Here is a 23,958-nt window from a genome sequence, read left to right as displayed (position 1 = left end):
ATAACAGCCAGGCATGGTGGCACACACATTTAATCAAGGACTTGGGAGGCAGGGACAGGCAGATCTCTGCGAGACTGAGGCCAGGCTGGTCACATAGTAAGTTCTGGGCTACCTGAGGCTACAGAGAGACCCTGTCTCAAAAAATAAATAACTAAAATAAAACTCTGATCCAGGCTTTTTAATATTTTTACCGTGTGTGTGTGTGTGTGTGTGTGTGTGTGTGTGTGTGTGTACAAGGAGAACAATCTGAGGGAGCCACTTCTCTCCTTCCACCATATGAGTCCTGATGATCCATCAAGCTTGGCAGCAAGTGCCTTTAACAGCTGAGCCATCTCACCAGCCTAGCCCAATTTTATTGTAGGCATTCCAGCAGTTAAACTTGTTTCTTTGCAACTAAGATCAAGCAGCCAAAATATAGATCGAGACTCCCCAAAGGCACAGGAGTAAACATATGAGCCAACATAAAGAGGTGATACGGATACATCTTCAACAGAGTCTTTCTTTGTATTAGATCGGGCTGTTAGCGTGTGTCTGCTCCAGCCTCCTCTTCCAAAGGTATGATGTCGGGAACTTCCGCAGTCTCAGACGTCATGTCAATGAGAGTGAAATCAATCATCTGTAAAAGAAGAATCTCGGATATTTAAACAAGTAGTAGTTTCCTTCTCGGTCTTTGGACTAAGGTCAGATGGAGAACAAGCATTAGTGACATGACCATGACCCTGCAGAACCACAAGCTCCTACTAAACTGCATGTAGGTGAACCTTGCTTTGTCCAAAGCGCTGAGGTGTTTTTTAGGATAATTTTGTAGTTTTTTCTGAGTCAGAGTCTCACTATGTAGACCAGGCTGGCCTCAAACTCACAGAGATACACCTGCCTCTGTCTCCCAGAGGGATTAAAGGTATGCAAAGGCTATGTTTTCACCTAAGCCATCTTCCCAGCTCCAAATACTTTGTCTTTTTGAAGCAGAGTCTCCCTGTAGCCCCAGCTGGCCTTGAACTCCCAGAGATCTGCCTGCCTCTGCCTCCCAAGTGCTGGGACTAAAGGTGTGTGCCACCATGCCCAGAAATATTTGCGTTCTTATTCCTCCAATCCATCCATATTATTAGGGCACTAAGAAAACCTTTCTTTTGGGGGTGGGGGTTGGAGGTCTGAGACAGATTCTCATGTAGCCCTAGCTGGCCTGGAACTCTCGGAGTAGAACAGGCTGGTATTAAATTTTGCAAACCCCACCCCCCGCCTCTATCTCTGCTGTGGTGGGATTATAGGCAGGTGACACTAGCTCAAAACTTTTCTTTAAAAGAAAATTAAATAGGCTGGGCGTGGTGGTGCATGCTTTTAGTCCCAGTACTTGGGAGGCAGAGGCTGGTGGATCTCTGTGAGTTCAAGGCCAGCCTGGTCTACATAGTGAGTTCCAGGGCAGCTGGGGCTATAGGGAGACCCTGTCTCAAAAGACCAAAAAGAAAGAAAAAAAGACTGTATAGTAGGAGTAGAATGTAGTAGTAGTAGTAGTAGTAGACTCTATTAATGATTTTTTAAACTAAATGTGCCAGGTATAGGAATGCATGCCTTTAATCCCAGCACTGCTCAGGAGGCAGAGGCAGGTGGATCTCTAAGAGATCAAGACCAGCCTGGTCTGTATAGAGTTCCAGGTAATACAGTTATACAGATAAAATAAAAATAATAAAATAGTTTTAAAATATGTGAACAAGATCTATCTATTCCGCTAAACAAGATGCCTCTTAAACAATGCAGGCTCTTTAAAATGCCTTCTTTTGCCAGATGTGGTATGCACTTAGTTAAGAGTCTCATTTTACCAGAAACCTCTTCTTACCATTCATAATAGGTTGCTTAGACAGTATGTGCTTGCAAGTTAGAGGATGAGGGGCATATTATGCCCCTCTGCTCTATGACCTTTACCTTTACTGAGCAATTTGGAACAGCTTGGTGGGCTAGTGCACACTTAGCTGCCCTAAGATAGGTTGCTCTGCACACAGATGCCATAGTTGGCTCTTAACAAATCTGGCTAGCATCCTCAGGCTTGAGTGCAGGTTAAAACAGATCCTGAAACCAGGTGTGGTGGCTCACTCCTGTAGTCCCAGCACTCAGGAGGCAGAGGCAGGCAGATCTCTAAGTTCAAGGCCAGCCTGGTCTACATGATCTACATAGTGAGTTCCAGGCCAGCTGGGGTACTATAGGGAGACCCTGTCTCAAAAAGACCAAAAAAAAAAAAAAAATTCCTGAAAGAGTTAAATGATTTTTGTTATCTATTGTACACCAACTAGTTAGTGTTAATTTCTGTGTATCTGATTTACTTAAGTTTTTGTTTGTTTGTTTTTTGCAATGTTGGGCATTGAACCCATGACCTCAACATCCAAGATAAACACACTATCACTGTATTGTATCACCAGCCTCAAGGTTTTTTATTTTTTTAATCTCCTAGTGGTATTGGCGTGTGAAGCTAGGGCCTCATGCATGCTAGGCAAACACTCTGCCACCCAGCTACATCACCAGCAGTTTTAAAATTATTTTCCATATTATTACATTTTTATTTTGGGGGCAGTGAACACGTGGAAATTAGAGGACAACTTGATGGAACCAGTTCTCTTCTCTATGTGGGACCTGAGGACTGGTTGTCACTCTTGGCAGCAAGCACCTTCACTCACCGAGCCATCGCACTGGTCCGATGTCAGCCTACAATGTTTTCTTTGTTTTTGTCTTTTTTTTTTTGAGTCAGGTCTCCCTGTAGCCCCAGCTGTTCTGGAACTCACTAGGTAGACCAGGCTAGCCTCATACTCCCAGAGATCCACCTGCCTCTGCCTCCCAAGTGCTGGGATTAAAGGCATGCACCACCATGCCTGGCTCATACAGCCTACATTGTTTAAGAGGTTGTTTAAGGAGAATAGATCTTGTTTAAAGACTATAGATAATTCTTGGGAGCTGGAGAGATGGCTCAGTGGTTGAGAGCACTGGCTGCTCTTTCAGAAGACCTAGGTTTGGTTCCCAGCACCCACTTGGCAGGTAACAACTGTCCATAACTCCAGTTCTAGGGGACTCTGATGCCCTCTTCTGACCTCTGTGTACACTGCATGACATGGGTGCACTTATACACGTGCAGACAATACATTCATATACATAAAATAAAAATAAACAATAAAAGACTTTAACACTTTTTAAAAGACTATAGATGATTCTATGCATTTATTTATTTATTAATGTGTATGACTATTTTGCCTGCATGTATATAACTGTACCTGTGTCATGGAATGCCCCCGAGGCCAGAAGAGGGTTTCAGATCTCCTGGAATTAGCTACAGGTGGTTGTTAGCCTATATGGCTGCTGTGAACCAAACCAGATCCTCTGCCAGAGCAACCAGTGCTCTTAACTACTTAGCAATCTCTCTAGCCTTCTATTTTTGTTTGTTTGCTTCAGATTAAAATCCTTTATTTCCGGAGCTGGAGAGATGGCTCAGTGGTTAAGAACACTGGTTGTTCTTGCAGAAGACCTGGGTTCGAATCCCAGCACCCACATGGCAGACTAACAACTGTCCATAACTCCAGTCCCGGGGGATCAGTCCCAGGGGATCCGACAGCCTCTTCTGACCTCCGCGGGCATTGCACAACACAGGTGCACTTACCTACATGCAGGCAATACACACATATACATAAAATAATTTTTTTTAAGTTTTAAAAAAATCCTTTATTTCCTACATCCATTGTTTCTCAAAGTATGGTCAGTGAATGCTCTTTAAAAGTGCAGATACTTGGCTCTACCTCCAGACTCCTAGAGGGTGGAATCTAGGATTCAGTCAACCTCCCCAGTTGATAATCCCTGACCCAGAGTGGACAAGGGAGCTCAATTAGTCCATTTTACATAAGGGAGTTAGATGGCCAGATGCAGCCACTATCTCAGCTAACGTTTTCCTAGGTTGCTTTGTTTTTGTTTTTGTTTTTCTCCTGTTGTAGAATATGGTTGCTTTGTTTTGAGATATGGTCCCAATTAGTCCAGGCTGACCCTGAACTTCTGATTTTCCTGCCTCTACCTCACAAAGCCAGAATTCTAGACATGCATCACCATGCCCGGCCTTTTTTTTTTTTTTTTTTTTTTTTTTTTTTGAGACAGGCTCTTACATTGTCCAGGCTGGTCTTAAAATTACTATATACCCTCTGGGGACACTAACTTTACATGACAGGCCTTAACACAATGACAGAATGTATGAACTCCAGTGGGGGTGGGGGTGGGGGGCTATGGGAGAGTGCCAAAGGGGAAGGGGGTATAAAGATGATTTTTATATATGAAATACACAAAAATTCAATAATTTCTTTTAAATTACTATGTACCCAAGGATAAACTTGAACTTCTGATTATCTTGGCTCTACCTCCTGAGTGCTGGGATTACAGGCATGAGCCACCACACCTGATTTTGCAGTGCTCAGATGGAACCCAGGCATTCCAGACAAGCAGTCTGCCAAAAGAGTTATATCCCCAACCCTCAGTATCTAGTCTCATTAATGTTATAATTTAAACTGACTAGAATTGAAAAGTCAGATAGAGTATTGAGGAAGTCACTGAAAAATCAGAACATTCATACACTTCTGGCAGGAATGTAACACAGGGCAGCCACCTTGGAAAAGTCTGGCATTTCTTCAAATGGCTAAATATGTTACTAAGCAATTCAACTCCTAGGTATATAGCCAACAAAAATGAACATATAATTTAAATGGTAACCATTCATCATTAATATTTGCAAAAAATAAAAAACAAAAAGCCCATGCAATCTAATCATTGCCTCTGAAAAATGTCAATTAACAATACTGTCCACTCCTTTTCTCTCATTAACTTCTAGGAGATATTGGACCTTTTATTTTCCCCTTGCAGGAAATACCGCCTAAGTGAGTGATCTCCTTCACTTTGACCAATTTGTTGCCCTGCAATTTCTCCACTTTCTTATACTAGAGTATACTTAGCAAGGTAGTTCCGCAATAAAGACAGTTTAAGAATTAGCAGCCTGGACCACTAAGCATGAGGGATACATAGCATTCTATGCTGGAGACAGTCTTCTGCTAAGACTTTAAAATTTTCTGTTCTTTATCTTGCCATGCTTTATACTACTGAGAGCTCAAATACTGAATTATTTTGTTAATACAGCTACATATGTGTGTGTAGAGAGAGAGAGAGAATGTAGCTGTCTTCATATGTACATTGTTTCTATCCAATCAATGTCCCATATAGACTTTTTCAGTGTCAGCCTAAAGCTGAGTATTATTATCCCAATGGTTCACACAAACAGAACTTAAAACAAAAAAAAAATTTCCTGCCAGGCATGGTGGCACACACCTTTAGTCCCAGCACTGTGAAATCAAGGCTAGTCTGGTCTACATACTGAGTGCCAGCTGGGGTCATAGGGAGACCTTATCTCAAAAAGACGACCTCCCCCCAAATTTTTTTCCTTGATTTTATGAGTGTTTTGCCTGCATGTATGTAAGGGTACTGCGTGCCTGTGGAGACCAGAAGAAGGCACCAGGTCCCCTGAAAGTAGAGTTACTGACAGATGTTAGCCTCCATGTAGGTGCTGGGACCTGAACCCAGGTCCTCTGCAAGAGCACCAAGTGCTCTTAACTGCTGACCCATCTCTCCAGCCCCAAATAGAGCTATTTTTAAATATCTGTTTTTATTTTTATTCATCTGCACATGTGTGTCTATGTGAATGCATGACACATGTGCAGGTACCCTCAGAACTGGAGTTACAGGCAATTGTAAGCCACCTTAAGTAGATACTGGGAACTGAATTCTGGTCCTCTGGAAGAGCAGCAAGTATCCTTAATCACTGAGCCAACTTTCCAGCCCCTCAAACAGAACTTTCATGAAATCAGTACCAAGCTTTTAAAAGTCTAGGGGGTCTATTTTATATCCAGACTAGTGTCTTCCATGAGAGTCAGTTTTTCATAGTTTAAGCAAGTTTGAGAGAGGATCTCAGCAAGATGTGATGGAACATAACCTATAGTCTCAACACTAGGCTGAGGAAGGCAAGCAGCGAGTTCAGTACATAAGGAATTCAAGGACAGACTAGACTACACAGCAGAACCTTCTCAAAAAAAGAAAAGAAAAATTAGGGCTGGGCGTGGTGGCACATGCCTTTAATCCCAGCACTTGGGAGACAGGCAGGCAGATCTCTGTGAGTTTGAGGAGTACAAGGCCAGCCTAGTCTACATAGCAAGTTCCAGGTCAGCTGGGGCTACAGGGAGACCGTCTCACTTGCTCAAGAAGTAAAGAACAGGAGCTGGAGAGACGGCTCAGTGGTTAAGAGCACTGGCTGCTCTTGAAGAGGACCTGGGTTCCATTCCCAGCACTCACATGGCAGCTAACAACCATCTGTAACTCCAGTTCCAGGGGATCCGACACCCTCTTCTGACTTCCACAGGCATTGCATGACATGGGTGCACTTACATACATGTAAGCAATACACTAATACACATAAAAGTAATAAATATTAAAAAATTGCTGGGTGTGGTGGTGCACGCCTTTAATCCCAGCACTCAGAGGAGGTAGAGGTAGGTGGATCTCTGTGAGTTTGAGGCCAGCCTGGTCTCCATGGTGAACCCAGGACAGCTGGAGCTACAGGGAGACCCTGTCTCAAAAAGACCAAAAAAAAAAAAAAAAAGTAAATATAAAAAATAAGAAATACGGAGGCATGGTGGTGCACACCTTTAATTCCAGCACTTGGGAGGCAGAGGCAGATAGATCTCTGTGAGATTGAGGCCAGCCTGGTCTACATAACAAGTTCCAAGCCAATTCAGGCTACAGGGAGACTCTGTCTTAACAAATACATAAATAAATTAATTAAAATTTAAAATTTAAAATGGGGCTGGAGAGATGGTTCAGCACTTAAGAGTACTAGCTGCTCTTGCAGAGGACCTGAGTTGGGTTCCCAGCACCTATATGGTGGCTAACAACCACCTGTAACTCCAGTTCCAGGGGATTCAACACCCCCTTCTGGTCTCCATGGGCACTGCATGCATGGGTGAAGTTACATGTGCGCAAAACACTCAGTTACATAAAATAAAAACTTTAAAGAAAAACAGAATTTCACTTAACTCTACCCTACTCCCAAACATAATTATTTTCCTTAATCTTGCCTTCCTATCATTTCAAGTGATCTTACTGATATTTTTACAAATAAAGATGGATTGTGTTAATCATCACTCTCACCTGTCAAATGCAGCAGAACACATTTCACCAATTGAGGGTGTAATTCCAATTTGATCTTTTTCTCCTGCCTGAACACTACCCCTGACTTACAGCTCAAACCAAGGTAGACAGTGAATTAAAAACAATAGTCTCTGGGCTGAAGAGGTGACTCAGAGGTTAAGGGAACTTGCTGCCATGCAGAGGACATGGGTTTGGTTCCCAGACCCACATGGCAGCTTACAACCATCAATTCCTGTTCCAAGGGATCCAACAGTTTCTTCTGGTCTCCTTGGGCACCAAGAATGAACAATAAATTAAATTAAAAGGCTTTACTCTGTCAAAAGTGGTATCTCATGCCTGTAATCCTAGCACTCAAGAGGCTAGGGCTGGATTGCTACAAATTTGAGGCCAGCTTGGTGCTAAAACCCATGAAAAAATGTCCAGTCTAACCCAGTAAGGGTAAGAGTGCTATCAGGATCTCAACAGGTAAGCAAGAGTGGCAGGCAGTATCTCCAACAAGTAGTTATCTTAAATATTGTGGCTCCTGTGTGGCATGGCGCCTCTTGAGAAGGTGGATACTTCCACTCTGAAAGTACCTTTGAGACATAGGCAGTAAATACTTTAGCTTACAGTTCAAAGACACCTCACAAGACCATCACAAATGCAGGCCTCGATATTGAGTTATCCTGGAATCGGATCAGATCTGAGGTCCAACTGGTCCAGCCTCATGAGAACCAAGGAAGGTCAAGTTGGCAGGAGGCTGTAAGCCTCCTCCCATACCTGGTTCCCAGGCCCCAGTTAGACTCAGGCCCTTAAAAATCTGTACCAGTCTCTGTACTCTTCTTCCTTGAGTCAAGTAATGCTTTGAAAGAGTTGTGTAGCTGGGCATGGTGACACACACACTTAATCCCAGTACTCGGGAGATAGAGGCAGGGGGGATCTTTGTGAGTTCAAGGCTACCCTGATCCAAATAGTGAATTCCAGGCCAGGTGGGGCTACAGGGAGACCCTGTCTCACAAAAGGGGGGAGGGGATCCTAAAAGAACCCAAAATTTTCTTTTTTAAATTTTTATTTTATGTGTCTGAGTGTTTTGCCTGAATGTATGTTGTGTACCCATATCATGCAATGCCCATGCAGGCCAGAGGAGGGCGTCAGATACCCTGGAACTGGAGTTACAAGTGGCTGTTAGCTACCACCACGTGGGTACCAGGAACTGAACCTAGGTCTTCTGCAGGCACAGTAACTGCTCTTAACCACTGAGCCATCTCTCCAGCCCCTTAGTTTCTCTTTTACCTCAGTTTCTAATGCCTTACACCAAAGGAAATGTGATTTTCTTAATCACGTCCTGATTAAGGTATTACGAACTTACCTTAACTGGCCAGCTAGAGGTAGCATGTGTCATGTCCCACAGGTGGCATTCTCATGCTTCTGGTGCAAACTAGAAACCATACTGTTGGGTGTGGTGGTTTGTGTTTATAGTCTGAACTATGTAGGAGGCCTTGAGAAGATCTCCTTGAGGAAGACCACGTGAGCCCAAGAGTTTGAGTCTAGCTTGGGCAACATAGTAGGACATTGTCTTGAAATAAACTAATAAAGGGGCTGGAGAGATGGCTCAGCAGTTCAGAGCACTGGCTGCTCTTACAGAGGACCCAGGTTCAATTCCCAGCACCCACATTGTGGCTAACAACTGTTTATAACTCCAGTTCCAGAGGATTCGATGCCCTTTTCTGACCTGTACAAGCACTGCATGACACAAGTGTAGTTACCTATCTACATGTAGGCAATACATTGATAAAATAAATAAATATATATTTTTTAATTAAGTAAGAGTAATAAAAAGACACCCTTATCCTCAATACTTTACGTCCATCCATGGAGGTATTGTAAGTATTACATAAAGATTTGTAAAAGATGAGAAAACTAAAGTTCAGAGACTAATGTACAATGTGCCATATTCCATTGAGTTTTGTGCCCAGGACCAATTCCACAGTTAGAGCTCATACAGCTACTCCACTTGCTAACGTGCCTTGGTAAGATACTGTGTTAGGAAGTCTGTTAAACTAAATTTGCTGTCAGTTTACACAACAATGAAGTTGTAAGATCTGAGGACCCCAAACATTTTGCAACATGTTGAGAAGTGAATGAAAAGCATGCTTGCACAAATCTGCAACAGAAAGAAACAGGCAGACAAAACTACAATCAAGATTCACAGGTTATGACAAAAAGCAGGAGGTTAGGGATGCTGGTGCATGTCTAACCCAGCCCTCAGGAGACAGAGGTAGGTGGATCCCTGTGAGTTCAAGGCCAGCCTGGTCTATGTAGCAAGTTCCAAGCCAGCCAGAGCTATACAGTGAGACCCTGTCTCAAAACAATAACACACAAAAAAGCAGGGTGATATTCCTCAAAAAGGAATCTGCATTATATTTTGTACTTCATTGCCAAGGAAGAGTAAGTTTCAGACCTGCCTCCATTTCATAAGCAATTTAAGTAGCAATGAGAGTCCTGTAACAGAAACATGAAAAGCATACATTCAGAATAAGTAGCCAGCATTGCAATAGGTGTCTATAATCCCAGTCAGGAGGTTGGACCACCCAGGCATGCAGCAAGACCAGTCTCATCAAGAAAAAGCATGCACACAGCTTTTACATATGAATTTTCCAGGCCAGGTGTTGTATCACACACCTGTAATTCGTTCCTGCACTCCTGAGGCCGAATCAGGAGGATAGAGTCCAGGCGTGCAGGAACAGAGAACACTCCATCCCAAAAACAAAAACACAGCATCAGTGAGATGGCGCAGTGGGTAAAGGCACTTACTGCCAAGCCTGATGATCTGAGAAAGAACAGACTTGCAAATTGTCCTCTAACCTCCATACGTACACACACAATAAAGCAATAAAATAAATATTTAAAACAATTTACAAACCTGCAATTATGACTTTTCCTATTAGTAGGAATAAACTACCAGCCTACAGCTCTGAAGCAGTGGGTTTGGCTGATTTTGACTAAGAAAAAAAATTTATGAGCTGAGGTTTTAGAAAATACCAGTGACTGGGGGCAGACAGGCAGGCTCCACCATGAAAGTCCTAGAAACCAGAAGCTCCTTACATGCAAAACAGTAAAGAACAGCTTCGAGGATGCCACCAAGTCCCTCCAGCTCGCTCAGCTCTTTAGGGCCTGGTGGAGTCTCAAGGAGAAAGCATGTAACTTGATAAAAACTGTGGATACAGTCATTTACACCAAGAGTGCATAAAGCAACATGCTCCCTCTCGTGTTCATGGAAGGCAAGCTGACAAACTTCTTAAGCGTTCAGTTCAAGTGAAGGGCGGCCTTTGCTCACCTTGTAGAATGACAGAGGCACGTAGTTCCACTTCACAAGTTCTAGAATTTGCTTTCTTGAAAAGGCTATTTGTTTTTCGAAACAGGGTCCCATGTAGTATAGGCTGCCTTCAAACTCAATACACAGTTTGAACTTCTGATCACCCTGCATTCTCCTCCCAAAAGCTAAGATTACAAGGTACCCAAATACCAGACATTATGAGATATCAGGGATTGAACCCAGGGCTTTGTGCATGCCAAGGCAAGCAGCCTGCCAATTGACTACATCCCTAACCTGAATTCAGTTTTGAAACAGTTTGGGAGGCTCATGAGACCAGTCCTAAACACATGATCACCCTTAATGGAGCCAGAAGTCTGGCTACCCTAGGCAGGAAGTAAGATTTCTTAGAAGTTTCTTCACCTCTGTTCCCAAATAGTTCCCTATGGGCATCACCAACAACTGAAGAAACTTTCTCACAAAGTAACATAAATCCAGCTGAAAGCAGACACTGAGCAATCTTATTTATGGATCATGTTTTCTTTTTTCTTTGATTTTTTTGAGAAAAGATCTCACTATGCAGCCCTGGCTGACCTGCACCACCCTATGTAGACCAGGCAGGTCTTGAACTCAGAGATCCACCTACCTCTGCCTCTGGAATATGCTGGGATTAAAAGCATGGGCTACCATGCCGGGCTATGGGGTCGCTTTTTAACTGGGCTGCTGGCAAAGACTATCTGCTGTTTCTGTAAAAAGGATGTAAATAACCATTCCCTCGCTTCCTGTCAAGTTTTTGGTTCCTAGCTGTGACTAGGTCTTTCTACTGGCAACTCTACTGAAAAACCCTCTTGGGTTGAGTAAACTGGCAAATGAGGAACAGTCATCACCTAGCAAATTTCTAATGCACACATCAAAATGGTTTGGTTTTTCATTTTTGTTTTTCCTGAGACAGGATCTCATGTAGCCCAGGCTGGCCTCCTACTTGCTATCATGTAACTGAAGCTGGCCTCCAACTTTTCATCCTCCTGCCTCCACCTCCCACATCCTAGGATTATAGGCATGTGCTACCATGCCGGTTTTTTTTTTTTTTTGACAAGATTGGGGATGTTTTAAGGTGGTAAGACTGTTTTCTGGTTTTTGTTTGTTTTTGTTTTGAGGCAGGGTCTCCCTAAAGTCCCAGCTTGTTCTGTAGATTGGACTGGCCTTAATCCCACAGAGGTCCACCTGCCTCTGCCTCCTGAGTGCTGGGATCAAAGGCTGCACCACCATGCCCAGCTTTGTTTCCTGGTTTTTGGAAACAGGGTCTCATATCTTCCTTTAATTTTTTTTTAATTCACTTTTTTATATTTATCGTATGTGTTTATGTGGGAGAGGTGAACACGTGGAGGTCAGAGGACAGCTTTTGGGCATCAGTTCTCCCCTGCCATGTGGGTCTCCTGGCAACTGCCTTTTCCTGCTAAGCCGTCTCACTGACCCTTTTTTCCTGCTTTTACAAGTCTCACGGTTTTCTAAGCTGCTGTCTAATTCCTAGGTCCAAGTGATCCTTCCCCAGCCCATCAACCTGAGTAGCAATATCACTGCATTCCACCTTACATTAGTTCTGGATTTGTTTGACATATTTTGTCAAACAGTCTGCTTGAAACATTAGTGTTCCAAAGCTATGACCCTGGCAAATTCCCCAACAGGCCAACAGGAATCACGTATGAACATTACTGTCATGCAAATCAAGCCACTCAATGAAAGCAACATACAAAGCACATGTAGCCAACAACATAAAAGTACTCTATTGTTGTGAATTTTATTGAATTCAAAGGTGGCAATTCTTCATAAGGAATTCAAAAAAAATTCAAGTTGTACAAGCATGTGTCAGGAAATAAACAAATAATGAAGGGTGCTCAGACCCTTCAGAACAGTGGAGCAGAACCAACCCACATGAAGAGATCTTTATTCAGTACGAACACTGGACACTCATTAACACAGAGACCACCGAAAAGACTGTAAGAGCACTTCAACTTTTTAAGTTCGGGCTAGGATCTGACAAACCTAGCTTCACTTACCAGCCAGCTCAACAGGATCATCTGCCAATGCCAGAATCTCTACAGCCCTTAGTTCAGCTGGGAATGACTACAGTGAAGACCTTTGTTTGAACTAGCTGTTTTTCCAATCTAAAGCCGTCTAGCAGCTTAATTTCAATATAGCAAATGGTGTCATCTGGCTGGCTACATCATGCACTACTGACTGGGCAAGGTTTAAGGAGTTTTGAGATCAGGCTGCTGGGCTTCCTGGCTGGTCTTACCCACTTCCGCACTCTGAGGATAAAAGGGACCTACCAGCCAGTTGAGAGGTGTGTTGTTAACAAGATAATCCATCACATCATCTAAGGATTCCTTCATTTTCTGCAGCTGCCCCTTGCTAGAAGTGAGGAAGCTGTCAGACACTTCCTTAAAGGAGGCAGCATTGAGGAACACTGAGTAGATATCCCCAGCCATCACCCCCAAGTGGCTGGCCTGATCTTGGATGTTCTGTGGTAACCCTTGGATGTTGGACAGAAGCATCTGGCATGTAGTCTGGAGCTGCTGAGTCAGGTTGCGGGCAATTGCCAGAGTACGTGACTCAATGTGCTAAAAATAAAACATATCCAAGAATTAATGGTCGATCCAACAGTGCTGTTTGATTTAGCTCAGTCACAGTAAGCTGGTTATATGTCTGTAGATTCTTTGACTTTCGGGGTTTAGGTTTTTTTGGTTTTCAAAAGGGGAATCCAGGGCCTTAAGCTTACTAGGCAAATGCTCTGTCACTGAACTAAACCCTCAATCCCAATTCTTTCTTTCAAAATAAATAAATGAAATAAATAAATGAAAGCAGAGCCTGTTTCTCATTTGGGGTTATTGGCAACCTATAGGTTGTTATATACAGTCACTCTCTCCCCAATTTTGTTTTTTCTACCAGAGAATCTATCTAACAATATTGTTCAAGCTTTTGATAGTATATTTTTGCAGTACTGGAGTTTAACTTGCAGGACCCCCTGCATGCTAGGCAGGTGCTCCACCACTGAGCCACATCCCTAGCCTTCGCTTTAAAAATTTTTTAATATTTTAAAAATATTTTATTTATTTTTATTTTATGTGCATGAGTGTTTTGTCTGAATGCACGTATGTACACCCATGTCATACACTGCCTGAAGAGGTCAGAAGAGGGTGTTGGAGTCACTGGAACTGGGGTTATGGACAGCTGTTAGCCGCCATGTGGGTGTTGGGAACTGAACCCAGGTCCTCTGCAGGAGCAGTCAGTGCTCTTAACCACTAAGCCATCTCTCCAGTCCTATCTTTAAAAGTTTTTATTATGTTTTATTCATTCATTCATTCATTCATTCATTCATTCATTCTATGTGTGCATGCATGCACATGCCACAGTGCACATGTGGAGGTCAAAGGACAACCTGAGGGAGTCCATTATTTCCTACCACCCTGTGGGTCCCAAGGATCAAACTTAGGTTATCAGGCTTGGCAGCAAATGCCTTTATCTGCTGATCCATGTCACTGGCTGTTCTTTACTCCTCATTTTGAGATAGGGCCTTGAACTTGTTATCATCCTGCCTCAACATCCCAAGTACCTAGAATTGCAGGCCTGTACCACCAGGCTAGAATGAGAGAAATATATTCTATAAGGATTCATAGGGAAACTGAAACAGAAGTTTGATAAGAACTCCAGAAACAGCAGTGGACGACTGTCCATCATCTTACCTCAGCACAGTGGGATTCGTCAGTATCATCATGGCCAATGTTGTTCTTCCACTCCACCCAAGAGACATAGAGCTTATCCTGAGCATCCTGAATTTTCAGGTTAGCATTATGCACATTCTTCCTAGCAAATTCAATCTACAGCACAATAAAACAAAACAAGTGAACAGAGTAGTTATTCATTTTTAATCTGCTTGCAGCTCTGCGACATAAAACTGGTAACATAAATACCAAGAATTCAGGGCTGGAGAGATGGCTCAGCAGATGAGAGCACCTACCACTCTCGTAGAGGGCCTGAGGACCCAAGTTCAATCCCCAGTACCTATGTTAGGTGGCTTACAACTGCCTGTAGCAACAGCTCCAGGGGGTCCCAACACCTGTAACCTTTATAGATAATCTGCATTCATATGCACATATTCACACATATGTATACATGTAACTTAGAAAAGTAAAACTAGGGCTAGAGATATGGGGTTAAGAACACTGGCTGCTCTTGCAGAGGACCTGGCTTCATTCCCAGCACCCACATGGCAGCTAACAACCATCCCTAACTCTAGTTCCAGGGGATCTGATGCCCTCTTCCAATCTCTGTGGGCATAGCACGACATGGGTGCACTTACATACAGGCAGGAAAATCATTCATACATGTAAAATAAAAACAAAACAAAACAAACTGAAAAAAAAATAAAAGAGAGGAAGGCTAGGCATGGAGGTGGTGGTGCACGCCTTTAATCCCAGCACTCAGGAGGCAGAGGCAGGTGGATCTCCATGAGATTAAGACCAGCCTGGTATACATAGCAAGTTCCAGGCCAGAGGGGGCTATAGGGAGACCCTGCCTCAAAAATAAAAGGGGTGGAGTAGAAAGGCCAGGCATGGTGGTGTATGCCTGTAATCCCAGCAGTTGGGAGGCAGAGGCAGGCGGACTTCTGTGAGTTCAAGGCCAGCCTGGTCTACAGAGTAAGTTCCAGGACAACTGGGGCTACAGAGAGACCCTGTCTCAAAAAGACCAAAAAAAAAAAAAAAATTCCTGAATTTCATAATCACCTTATACTCTCATCCCTCAAGATACAAAACTTACTTCAGACACCTTAAAATGACAGTGTACCCACCAGATGAACAGTAGAATGAAGCTGAGAAATGGTCTCTTGGCTTTTTTGCTTGGCATCTTTAACCCTGCTGAGAGCCTGCTGGTAGGCACGAGAGCGGAGCTTGGTAGACAGGGATCCCAGCCTAACGTAATAACTTGGCTTCTGAACCATGTCAAATCCTTCCACTTTTTTGGCTTCTTTTTCTAAAAACAAAGTCGGGGGGGGGGGATGTAAGGGATCCCAGCTCTAATAAGGTGAGTCTTCACTTTAATGATCCTACCCACTCTCCTAGCAAGGAAATTCTCATTTCCCAAGACTGCTCAAGTCTGTCACTAGGTTGACCACCCTAAAGTACTACTGTATCTGACATATTACATGTGCTTACTTTACACATGCTTCTTCCCTCCAGAGTGAACCTCTTAGCAACATACACCCTAGCACGTAGTATAAGCAGTAATGGTGATTAAGTACAGCCCAGGTTAGCCTTAAACTCACAGAGATCCACCTGCTTCCACCTCCCCATTGCTGGGAATAAAGGTATGTGCATGGGTAGCATGAATCACTGTACCTTTTACTGATGATTTTGTAAAGCAGCTTATTAAAGAAAATCTGTACACATAAAATATTTTATCCTTTACATTTCAATGCTTACTATATACACATGTCAATATGAAACTGGATTGCTTTGAGAGGAACAAAAAAAAAAATCAAGCCAGGCATGTAATCTCAGCACTTGGGAGGCGGACTGAGGTTAGATGCTTTCTAAGTGAGACTATCTCAGAAAGATTAACAGGCCAGCAAGATGACTCAGTGGGTAAAAAGTGCTTGTCATGCAAACCTGAATGAGTTCAATCCTGGAACCCACATAAAAAGCCCAGCATCAGACACTGCCCAGAAGTTTGAGAGGCAACTAGCATGGAATACACAGGGAGGCAGAAAGGAAGGAGACCCTGCCTCCAGCAGGTGGAGAAGACACCGGAGCCCTGAAAATTGTGCTCTGACCTCCTCATGCCCACCATGGTAGAACACATTTGCACGTGCACGTGTGTACACACAAACACACACACAAATAAATAAAAAATAAATAGGCAGAAAATCTATATAGAGACAGTGTGATAGAGGGGCTGGAGAGATGGCTCAGTGGTTGAGAGCACTGACTGCTCTTGCAGAGGATCCAGGTTCAATTCCCAGCACCCACATGGCAGCTAACAACATCTGTAACTCCAGTTCCAGGGAAATCCAATACCCTCTTCTGATCTCCTCGGGGACTGCATGACATGGGTGAACTTAAACACATGGTAGGCAATACACTCATAACATAAAATAAAAATAATGAATTTTTTTAAAAGAAATAAAGTGATAGAAATATTCTAAAATCGAATTCTGGTGGCTTTGCAAATGCTGACTGGAAAACAGACCTCAAAGGCCAAAAAATTTTACATATTGTTGGGAGTTATTAATATAAGCACAGCCGTTATGTACACTGAGCTGTGGCAGGCTTGTTTACTTTATGACCTTTCACCTTGACTCAAGAGTTTGTGTTTTACACACAAGCACTGAATTGTTCTGTCTAGTCAGGAGGAATGTGCTGATAATTTAGGGAAAATGGTTAATTGGTGGAATTCACTACAAGTATTTGACCGTTCCTTGACCCTCAGATAAAGGTGGGAAAAAAGAGCTGTTGAAGCTCATTAAGCTAAGCAAACGGTGGTTCTCTGCTGTTCTGCTGTATAAGAAGGCTGAGCTGAAATAAACCGGGGCTGCAGTCTCTACTGACAGTCCTCCCAAGTATCTTTCTCTGTCTCTTGTTTTTCTTTCATCCTCACTCCCCCTTTCAGGTGCTGTTCATCTAAGGCTGGCTGGCACCGGCAACTTATCCCATCTCAATAAGGTGGTGCCTACAGCAGCACTTAAGAGGTACAGACAGGAAGATCAGGAGTTCAAGGCCAGCCTGGGCTACATGAGACCACGTCTCAAAAAAAGGAGATGGAAAGAGAAAGAAAGAGGCATACAAAGAGATTGAGATAGGGAGAAAGAGAGAGAGTCTGGCTCAACAAAGCTGTATTAGAAAGATTAGTTCAAAGGTGGGCATACACAGTAGCACATGCCTGTAATCCCAGCACTTGGGATGTAGAGACAGGAGGATGAATAGTTCAGTCATTCTCAGCTACATAGTGAGTTCAAGGCTAGCCTGGGTTATGTGAGATCCTGCCACAAAAAAATAAAAACATAAAACATTATTTCAGTATAAGAGCACTGTTACCTAGCTCTTCCTGGGTGAGAGGGAGGTACTGGTCTACCAGCAGTTCTGATTTGGCGAGTGCATTTTCTACTCCACTGCTCACAAGCTGCACCATCCGACTTCCCAAAACTGTGTTGATGCTGCCATTGACCACAGACTTGGTCCTCTCCACACTGCCAGTAACTGCTCCTTTGGTCCTGCCTACCATCCCTGTGATCGTGCTGGCTACAGAATCCTTGGCCCCGGTCACAGTAGTCGTCACTGCATCTTTTGCCCCAGTCATAGCACCTCTGGCACTGGCAACAATCTGTAAGCAGAAAAGCAGATCAACAGCTCATGAGAAATATGGGGCTAATATGTGTCCAAGTTTTACAAAGGCTAAACGGTTAAAGGATTAAACCTGTCCTTTTCAACTCTCTAACTTTTGCTCTTGGGCATATCCTAAGGTTTAGCCTGAATGTCTTTGTCAAGTCTGTTTGCTCTACCAGGCATCCCTCAGAGACTGTTAGCTGTGTAAATGAAGTAAACAAACATGAAATTAGTCAGTTTGTAAAGGTGAGTTGTTTTGCATTGTTTTTTAACTAGAAAAACTTTGTGACATACAAGAATACTCTAGAGAAGGCATACTTAGCCAGGCTTCGTGGCCCAAGCAAGGGCAGCCTGGTCTACATAGTGAGTTCCAGGTTAGCTGGGGCTACAGGGAGACCCTGTCTCAAAGACCAAAAATAAATTAAAAAAAAAAAAAATTGAAGGCAAGCTTATGCCTGCCTGAGAACATGTTTTTTTTTTTCTTCATATGTTCTTAACATGTACTATGCACACCTAGCCCTTAGCACTCATCCCCAGAGAACCAATACATAGCCAGAAGTGCCAGTTCTACGCCCTACTACAAACACCCCAGACAGCTGTCTCTGAACTTAGAATACCAGCCCACCCAAGAGTATGAAAGAGCTGTAAGTATGAAGGAGATGCAGGCTGATACTTAAGATTCTTTCTTGCTGGGCATGGTGCACGCCTTTAATCCCAGCACTCGGGAGGCAGAGGCAGGTGAATCTCTGTGAGTTCAAGGCCAGCTGGGACTACAGGGAGACCCTGTCTCAAAAACACAAATAAATAAATAAATAAATAAATAAATAAATATTCTCTCCTTTTTTGCCCACAACACATATCACCACATACTTGATCAGACTTGAGTTCCCCTCAAATACTACAAAAGTAATTTTACAACTGATAATGACAGACGGGAAGGAGATCAACTACTAGCAGGTCCTGGCAAGGAGGTGATTAGGTAGAATGGCCCGGGTTTCCAATCCAAGCAGACTGACTCATGTTCTTTATCTGCCGGAATGGAGCAAGGGGAGGAGGGGACAAAAGAAACCTCCCAGGCATGGCTGGGGTTTAGAATGTAAAGTTCTCAAAGCCGTTTCACAAACTGCTCATTTCTCCAAGATCTCACATGAAAGGACTACGAACTAGATCCTAAAACCAGAGTCACTTTCAGTATGAGAAAACAGCTTTAAATTTTAATTAACTTCATGCCCCAAAGTAGGATTTTGGACAAGGATCACAGTACCTTGCACTTGAAAAACTGAATTACAGTGCTGGGTATTGGTGTCACACCTTTAATCCCAGCACTGAAAGGCAGAGGCAGGCAGATCTCTGTGAATCTGAGGCCAACCTGGTGAGTCAGGCCAACCGGGTCAGCCAGGGTTATACAGTGAAGCCCTGTCTCCAAAAAAAGAAAGGTAAAAGAAAAAAAGAAAAGAAAATGGACTGGAGAGAATGCACAGCACTGGCTGTTTTTGCAAAGCACCTGGAAAAAAATATCCAGAAAAAAATAATTCCAACCATTACAACAGACTCCATTCTCCCTATAGTCCCAGCTGGCCTGGAACTCACTATATAGACCAGGCTGGCCTTGAACTCACAGAGATCTGCCTGCCCCTGCCTCCCAAGTGTGGGGATTAAAGGCATGTGCCACCATGCCTGGTTTATAAGTGAAAAATTTAAAAAGACACAGAGAAGCATTCTAAAGACTGTACACTAAACTTATCTGTTTAAATGATGAAAAGACAGAGGCCAGGTTTCCACCTATCTGGTCCATTTTGTGTCATTCTATCTTTCTGTCTCTGTCTCTTTTTTTAGGGGAGGGGGGCTTCTTGAGACTGGCCTTGATCTCACAGAGATCCATCTACCTCTGCCTTCCAAGTACTGAGATTAAAGGCATACACCACCTCAACTGATCTCATGCTGTATTCTTAACCTTAAATTGAGGGCATTATCTGAACCAAAGATCATGGGGATGGATGAGTCTGTCATTTTGTTACCAGTGGCCAGCTGCCATATATACAGGATATCCCGAAGGTGCATCACATCAAGCCAAGTGAGAGAGAATCTTCCACTTTATGTTTACCCAGCACCATATGAGATCACTTTTGTGTTTTAAATTATTTATTTTTTATTTTACGTGTGTAAATATCTTGCCTGCCTATATATGTAAGTATACCATGCATGTACAATGCCCAGAGGACAGAAGACCATGTTGGATCCTCTGGAACTAGAGTTACAGACAGTTATTAGCCCCCAGGTGGGTGCTGGGAACAAACCTGGGTCCTCTGGAAGAAACGTTAAGTGCTATCTCTCCAGTCCCTATTTGCTTTGAACCAGGATCTCATCATGTAACTCTGACTGGGCTGGAACTCACCAGCCTCTGCCTCTAAAGTGCTGGGACTGTCGGCACGCACTATCACCTCCAGGAATCATGTATTTAAGAGAAATTTCACAGCAGAACAACGTCTCAAAAAGTACTCTAAGAAAAGGTGGCTAGTTCTTCTGTGCTAATTCTTAGACTCAACCTGAGAGCAACTGAGGGGAGGGGCCAGTGCTCTTATAAAAACATCCAGATCCAGATTAAGGGAACAGGTATGTGTGTTTGTGGCACACAGCCTCTGCTAAAGAAAATATGAAACATGCCAAGAATAAAGACTCAGCACTCTGTCCCAAGCTCACCTCAGATGTTGGCTGATTCAAAATCGGCAGTCTCTCCTCAATCCTGTCCAGCCCCTTACAGGCATAGCTATTGGCAACCGCAACTGCGAGAATCACAAATAGAGAAATGATCGTGTCACACTGTAAGTATGAACACATAAGGCAACACCTTAGAGCTTTATTTATTTAGCCTCATTTCAAAAACAGCAAGAACACAACTGTGGTTTTTGTTTTGTTTTGTTTTGTTTTAAACCACAAAACCCATTTCCTGGTTTCTCTAGCTCAAACAGGAAGAGACTTGGTACACTGTTGGGAACTTTCTGCCAGTAACAGGGAAATAAGAGGTTGTGCACATAAAACAGCAGAGGCCAGGGAGGAAGCTGGCTAAGGAAGAAGGCCCCTATGTTGATGTCAGAGTAGACAGGCTTCTGTTGAACCCTCATTCAGGGACTAAAGTAACTGCAAACTCCCCAAACTAGTATTTCCATGCTACATTAATACCTACTTATTCAGTACACAGCAATACATTTTGGGTTCTCACCAGGAGAAAGCTAGTAGCACCCTGGATCACCTTAACAAGGTCTAGATTTCAGTCCAAACCTCCCCCTAAGGACAGTAAGCCAAGTATTCAAACTAAATTCATTTGGCATTTGGGAATTAGCTTTGTTGGAACAGCCACTCATTAAAGGTTCCATATATATATATATATATATATATATGAATGAAAATGTATATATCAACTTCATCATTTTAACCTAATGTTTTTTGAGACAGGGTCATTTGAGTCCCAGGACTCACACAGGAAGTTAGAACCAACTCCTACAAGTTGTCCTCTGACCTCCACATTATGCTATGACAAACATCCACAAACATATATACAAACATTCATATACACAAAAATAACTTTTTTTTGTTGTCTTTTTGAGACAGGGTCTCCCTGTAGCGCCTGGAACTATGTAGACTGGGTTGGCCTTGAACTCACAGAGATCCGCCTGCCTCTGCCCCCCAAGTGCTGGGACTACAGGTGTGCCACCACGTCCAGCACAAAAATAAATTTCAGAATAAAACTGATCCTCTCCAGTACCTCCCTTCAAAAGTGCTGGGATTACAAGCGTGTGTCATCATGTGGGCTAGAAGTTTTTATTAAAGTAACATGGGGAGCAGGTGTGGTGGTATACACCTTTAACCCTAGCTGTCCTTTAATCCCAGCTGTCAAGAGGCAGAGGCAGGCAGATCTTTGTGTGACTGAGGCCAGCCTGGTCAATTTCCAGGCCAAATGGGACTACAGGGAGACCCCATCTCAATAAATAAATTAATTAATTATTAATTAAAATGAACATCTGTCAAGGCTATGAAGCAGTCTTTCTATGACAATGCAAACCACAGTCAGTTTCTAGGTAGAAGCAGTATTCTCAGGACTCTCTGCTGTTGCCAAAGTGCTAAGAATCCACCCAACCAGTCCCCCTTGGTGCCACTGTTTACTCACTCTGTGGCTCCAGCTTGTGGATGAGGGGCAGAGCACTTGTTGCAGCCACTGAGGTCACGGTCTTCACACCCTTCTCTGCCATCTCACACACAGATTTCAAATAGGGATACTGGTCCTTTGTACTGACATATGCAGAGGACACCAGGTCGTAGGTGGAGCTCACCAAGGGCAGGTTGGCCACCCTAGACACCACACTCTGCAACCATAGAAGGGTGGATATCAAGGTCTCAAAGCACACAGGGAGATAAAGGGGTGGAGAAATAGGTATTTAAAAATCATACCAGTGGTGGATCAACTGCAACAGATGCCATTTTTTCCTCCTAGAACAGAAACCTGAAGAAGAAAAGCTTGCCTCAGAACACTGCTATTTCCCAACCCAGACAAATGCTCGTTCAAGCAGAGAAAAATTCTCCCTGCACTAGGGAGGCAGAGGCAGGCAGATCTCTGAGTTTGAGGCCAGTCTACAGAAGAGTTCCAGGCCAGCTGGGGCTACAGAGAGCCCCAGTCTCAAAGTACACCGCCCCCACCCGACTCCCACCCCCTATAAAACGGCTGAAAAAAGTCAAAAGGAGCTGAGTGATCCCAGCTGAGTGATCCCAGCTGGGGCCTTCCTTCCCACTCTCTAGCTCAAAGCCTTAGCAAAGTTGTTGACACTTTTGACCCGTTTCTCAATCAGGACAAGAGAAATGCCTTTGAAGCTCATTAAAAAAAAAAAAAAAAAAAAAAACAACAAAAAAAAAAACACCAAAGGAGGCTACTCAAACAGAAGGCATCTTGGCTTACCCACATACTTGCCCTTAATTTTTTTCAGACAGGGTCTCCGTCTGTCGCCCAGGCTGCCCCAGAACTCTGGATCTTCCTCAACCTCCCTATCGCTGGGATCCCATGCATGGGCTACCACACCCAGGCAATTCCCTGGGGCGCTTTAAAGGGATTTATTTTACCTTCCTGTACAAAGAAATGTAACTAGTAGTTTACTGCTACTAAGCTGAAGAAAGAGTTGTTTCAAGGAAGTTGAGGCTCGTCACACGATGCGCGTTCCCCATACATTAAATAACGCCAAAGGCCCACACCCACACAAAACTGCCTTCTATCCGGCAGCAGAACCTGCCAGTCAGCTCGGCCTTCGGTCATCAAAGGTTCCAGTTCCAAGAAATGAGTAAGAATCACCGTGAAGTTTCCATACCGCCAGTGTAACCCAAAAAAATACCATTTGCGTGGTGGTGCTGTAATCCCAGGCTGGGCAGGACTGCGAGTTCAAGGCCAGCTTGGGCTACGTAGTGTGAGCTGGGAGGTAGGCTTCGCTGACTAGTGACGCACAGCCTTAAAGAAATCCACTACTGCACCCCTTAAGTACTTCTGGAAGGCATTTCCCTTTAAATAATGTCCCTTCAGGGCATATGCAAGTTGCTTCCCCAAAGCCGGGAAGGAAGTCACGCAGAAAAGACACGAGAACAGAAGCGAGCAGGGAAAGCGTGGGTCCTAACGCGGTCCTTCCCAGCCAGGCCGGGCCCACCCCGCCAGCACCCCTCGGTCCAGCCCTGAGCTCAGAGCAGCAGCAGCCGCCACCCTGGGAGCCCGAGGCTCGGCGCGGCAGGACGGTCGGACACCCACCGAGCAGCGCGGAGACGGGCGCAGGGACCGGCGAGTCGAGCAACAGCACTCGCCGCGCTGCCGCCCAGAGCTAAATACCACCTGGTCGCCCCGCCCCGCGCGCGCGACACGTGACCTCCGCGGGGAACCCGGAACCAGCCTAAACCCAGCCGGGCCCCAGCTCTGGCTGGTGCCTTCGGCTCTGGCAGCCGGAAAGGCCCGCCTGCAGAGTCCGGACCCGCCCTGTAATAGGGACCTGAGCCCCGGGCCTGGAGGGAAGGGACCGCAGCCTGGGCCCGGGAAACCTGCCTGGGCAGGGCCTG

General features: G+C 44.1%; 1 protein-coding gene across 2 annotated transcripts; it reads right to left on the bottom strand.

Annotated features, from left to right (window-relative positions):
• Positions 1–242: 242 nt before the first annotated feature.
• On the bottom strand, positions 243–23,761 carry Plin2 (perilipin 2). Of its 2 annotated transcripts, XM_008845536.3 has the most exons (9): positions 23,657–23,761; positions 22,324–22,375; positions 22,043–22,238; positions 20,578–20,660; positions 17,590–17,875; positions 15,348–15,529; positions 14,242–14,376; positions 12,829–13,119; positions 243–616 (listed from the first exon to the last, which is right to left on the bottom strand). In XM_008845536.3, the coding sequence occupies exons 2-9, from the start codon at positions 22,351–22,353 to the stop codon at positions 521–523; spliced, it is 1,299 nt and encodes a 432-aa protein (XP_008843758.1). In that variant the 5' UTR covers positions 22,354–22,375; positions 23,657–23,761; the 3' UTR covers positions 243–520. The 2 variants fall into 2 exon arrangements, with proteins under 2 accessions (XP_008843758.1, XP_008843761.1); XM_008845539.3 differs by lacking the exon at positions 243–616 and having other exon boundaries at positions 12,272–13,119.
• Positions 23,762–23,958: the final 197 nt, after the last annotated feature.

This window comes from Nannospalax galili, unplaced genomic scaffold (assembly GCF_000622305.1).
Source record: "Nannospalax galili isolate Female #2095 unplaced genomic scaffold, S.galili_v1.0 scaffold1082, whole genome shotgun sequence".
NCBI classification, from domain to species: Eukaryota; Metazoa; Chordata; class Mammalia; order Rodentia; family Spalacidae; genus Nannospalax; species Nannospalax galili.
Note: the sequence above shows the minus strand (reverse complement) of the source record. Positions and strands in the feature narration are given on the sequence as shown.

Bases quoted from the DNA above. Each gene is read 5' to 3' on its own strand.
- Plin2 (XM_008845536.3), bottom strand. From the start codon at position 22,353: ATGGCATCTGTTGCAGTTGATCCACCACTG. The intron at 17,876-20,577 runs GTGAGCTTGGGA...TTCTGCTTACAG, and splicing joins TGAATCAGCCAACATCTGAG to ATTGTTGCCAGTGCCAGAGG. The intron at 617-12,828 runs GTAGGTCCCTTT...CTTCTTTTACAG, and splicing joins ACACACCTCTCAACTGGCTG to ATGATTGATTTCACTCTCAT.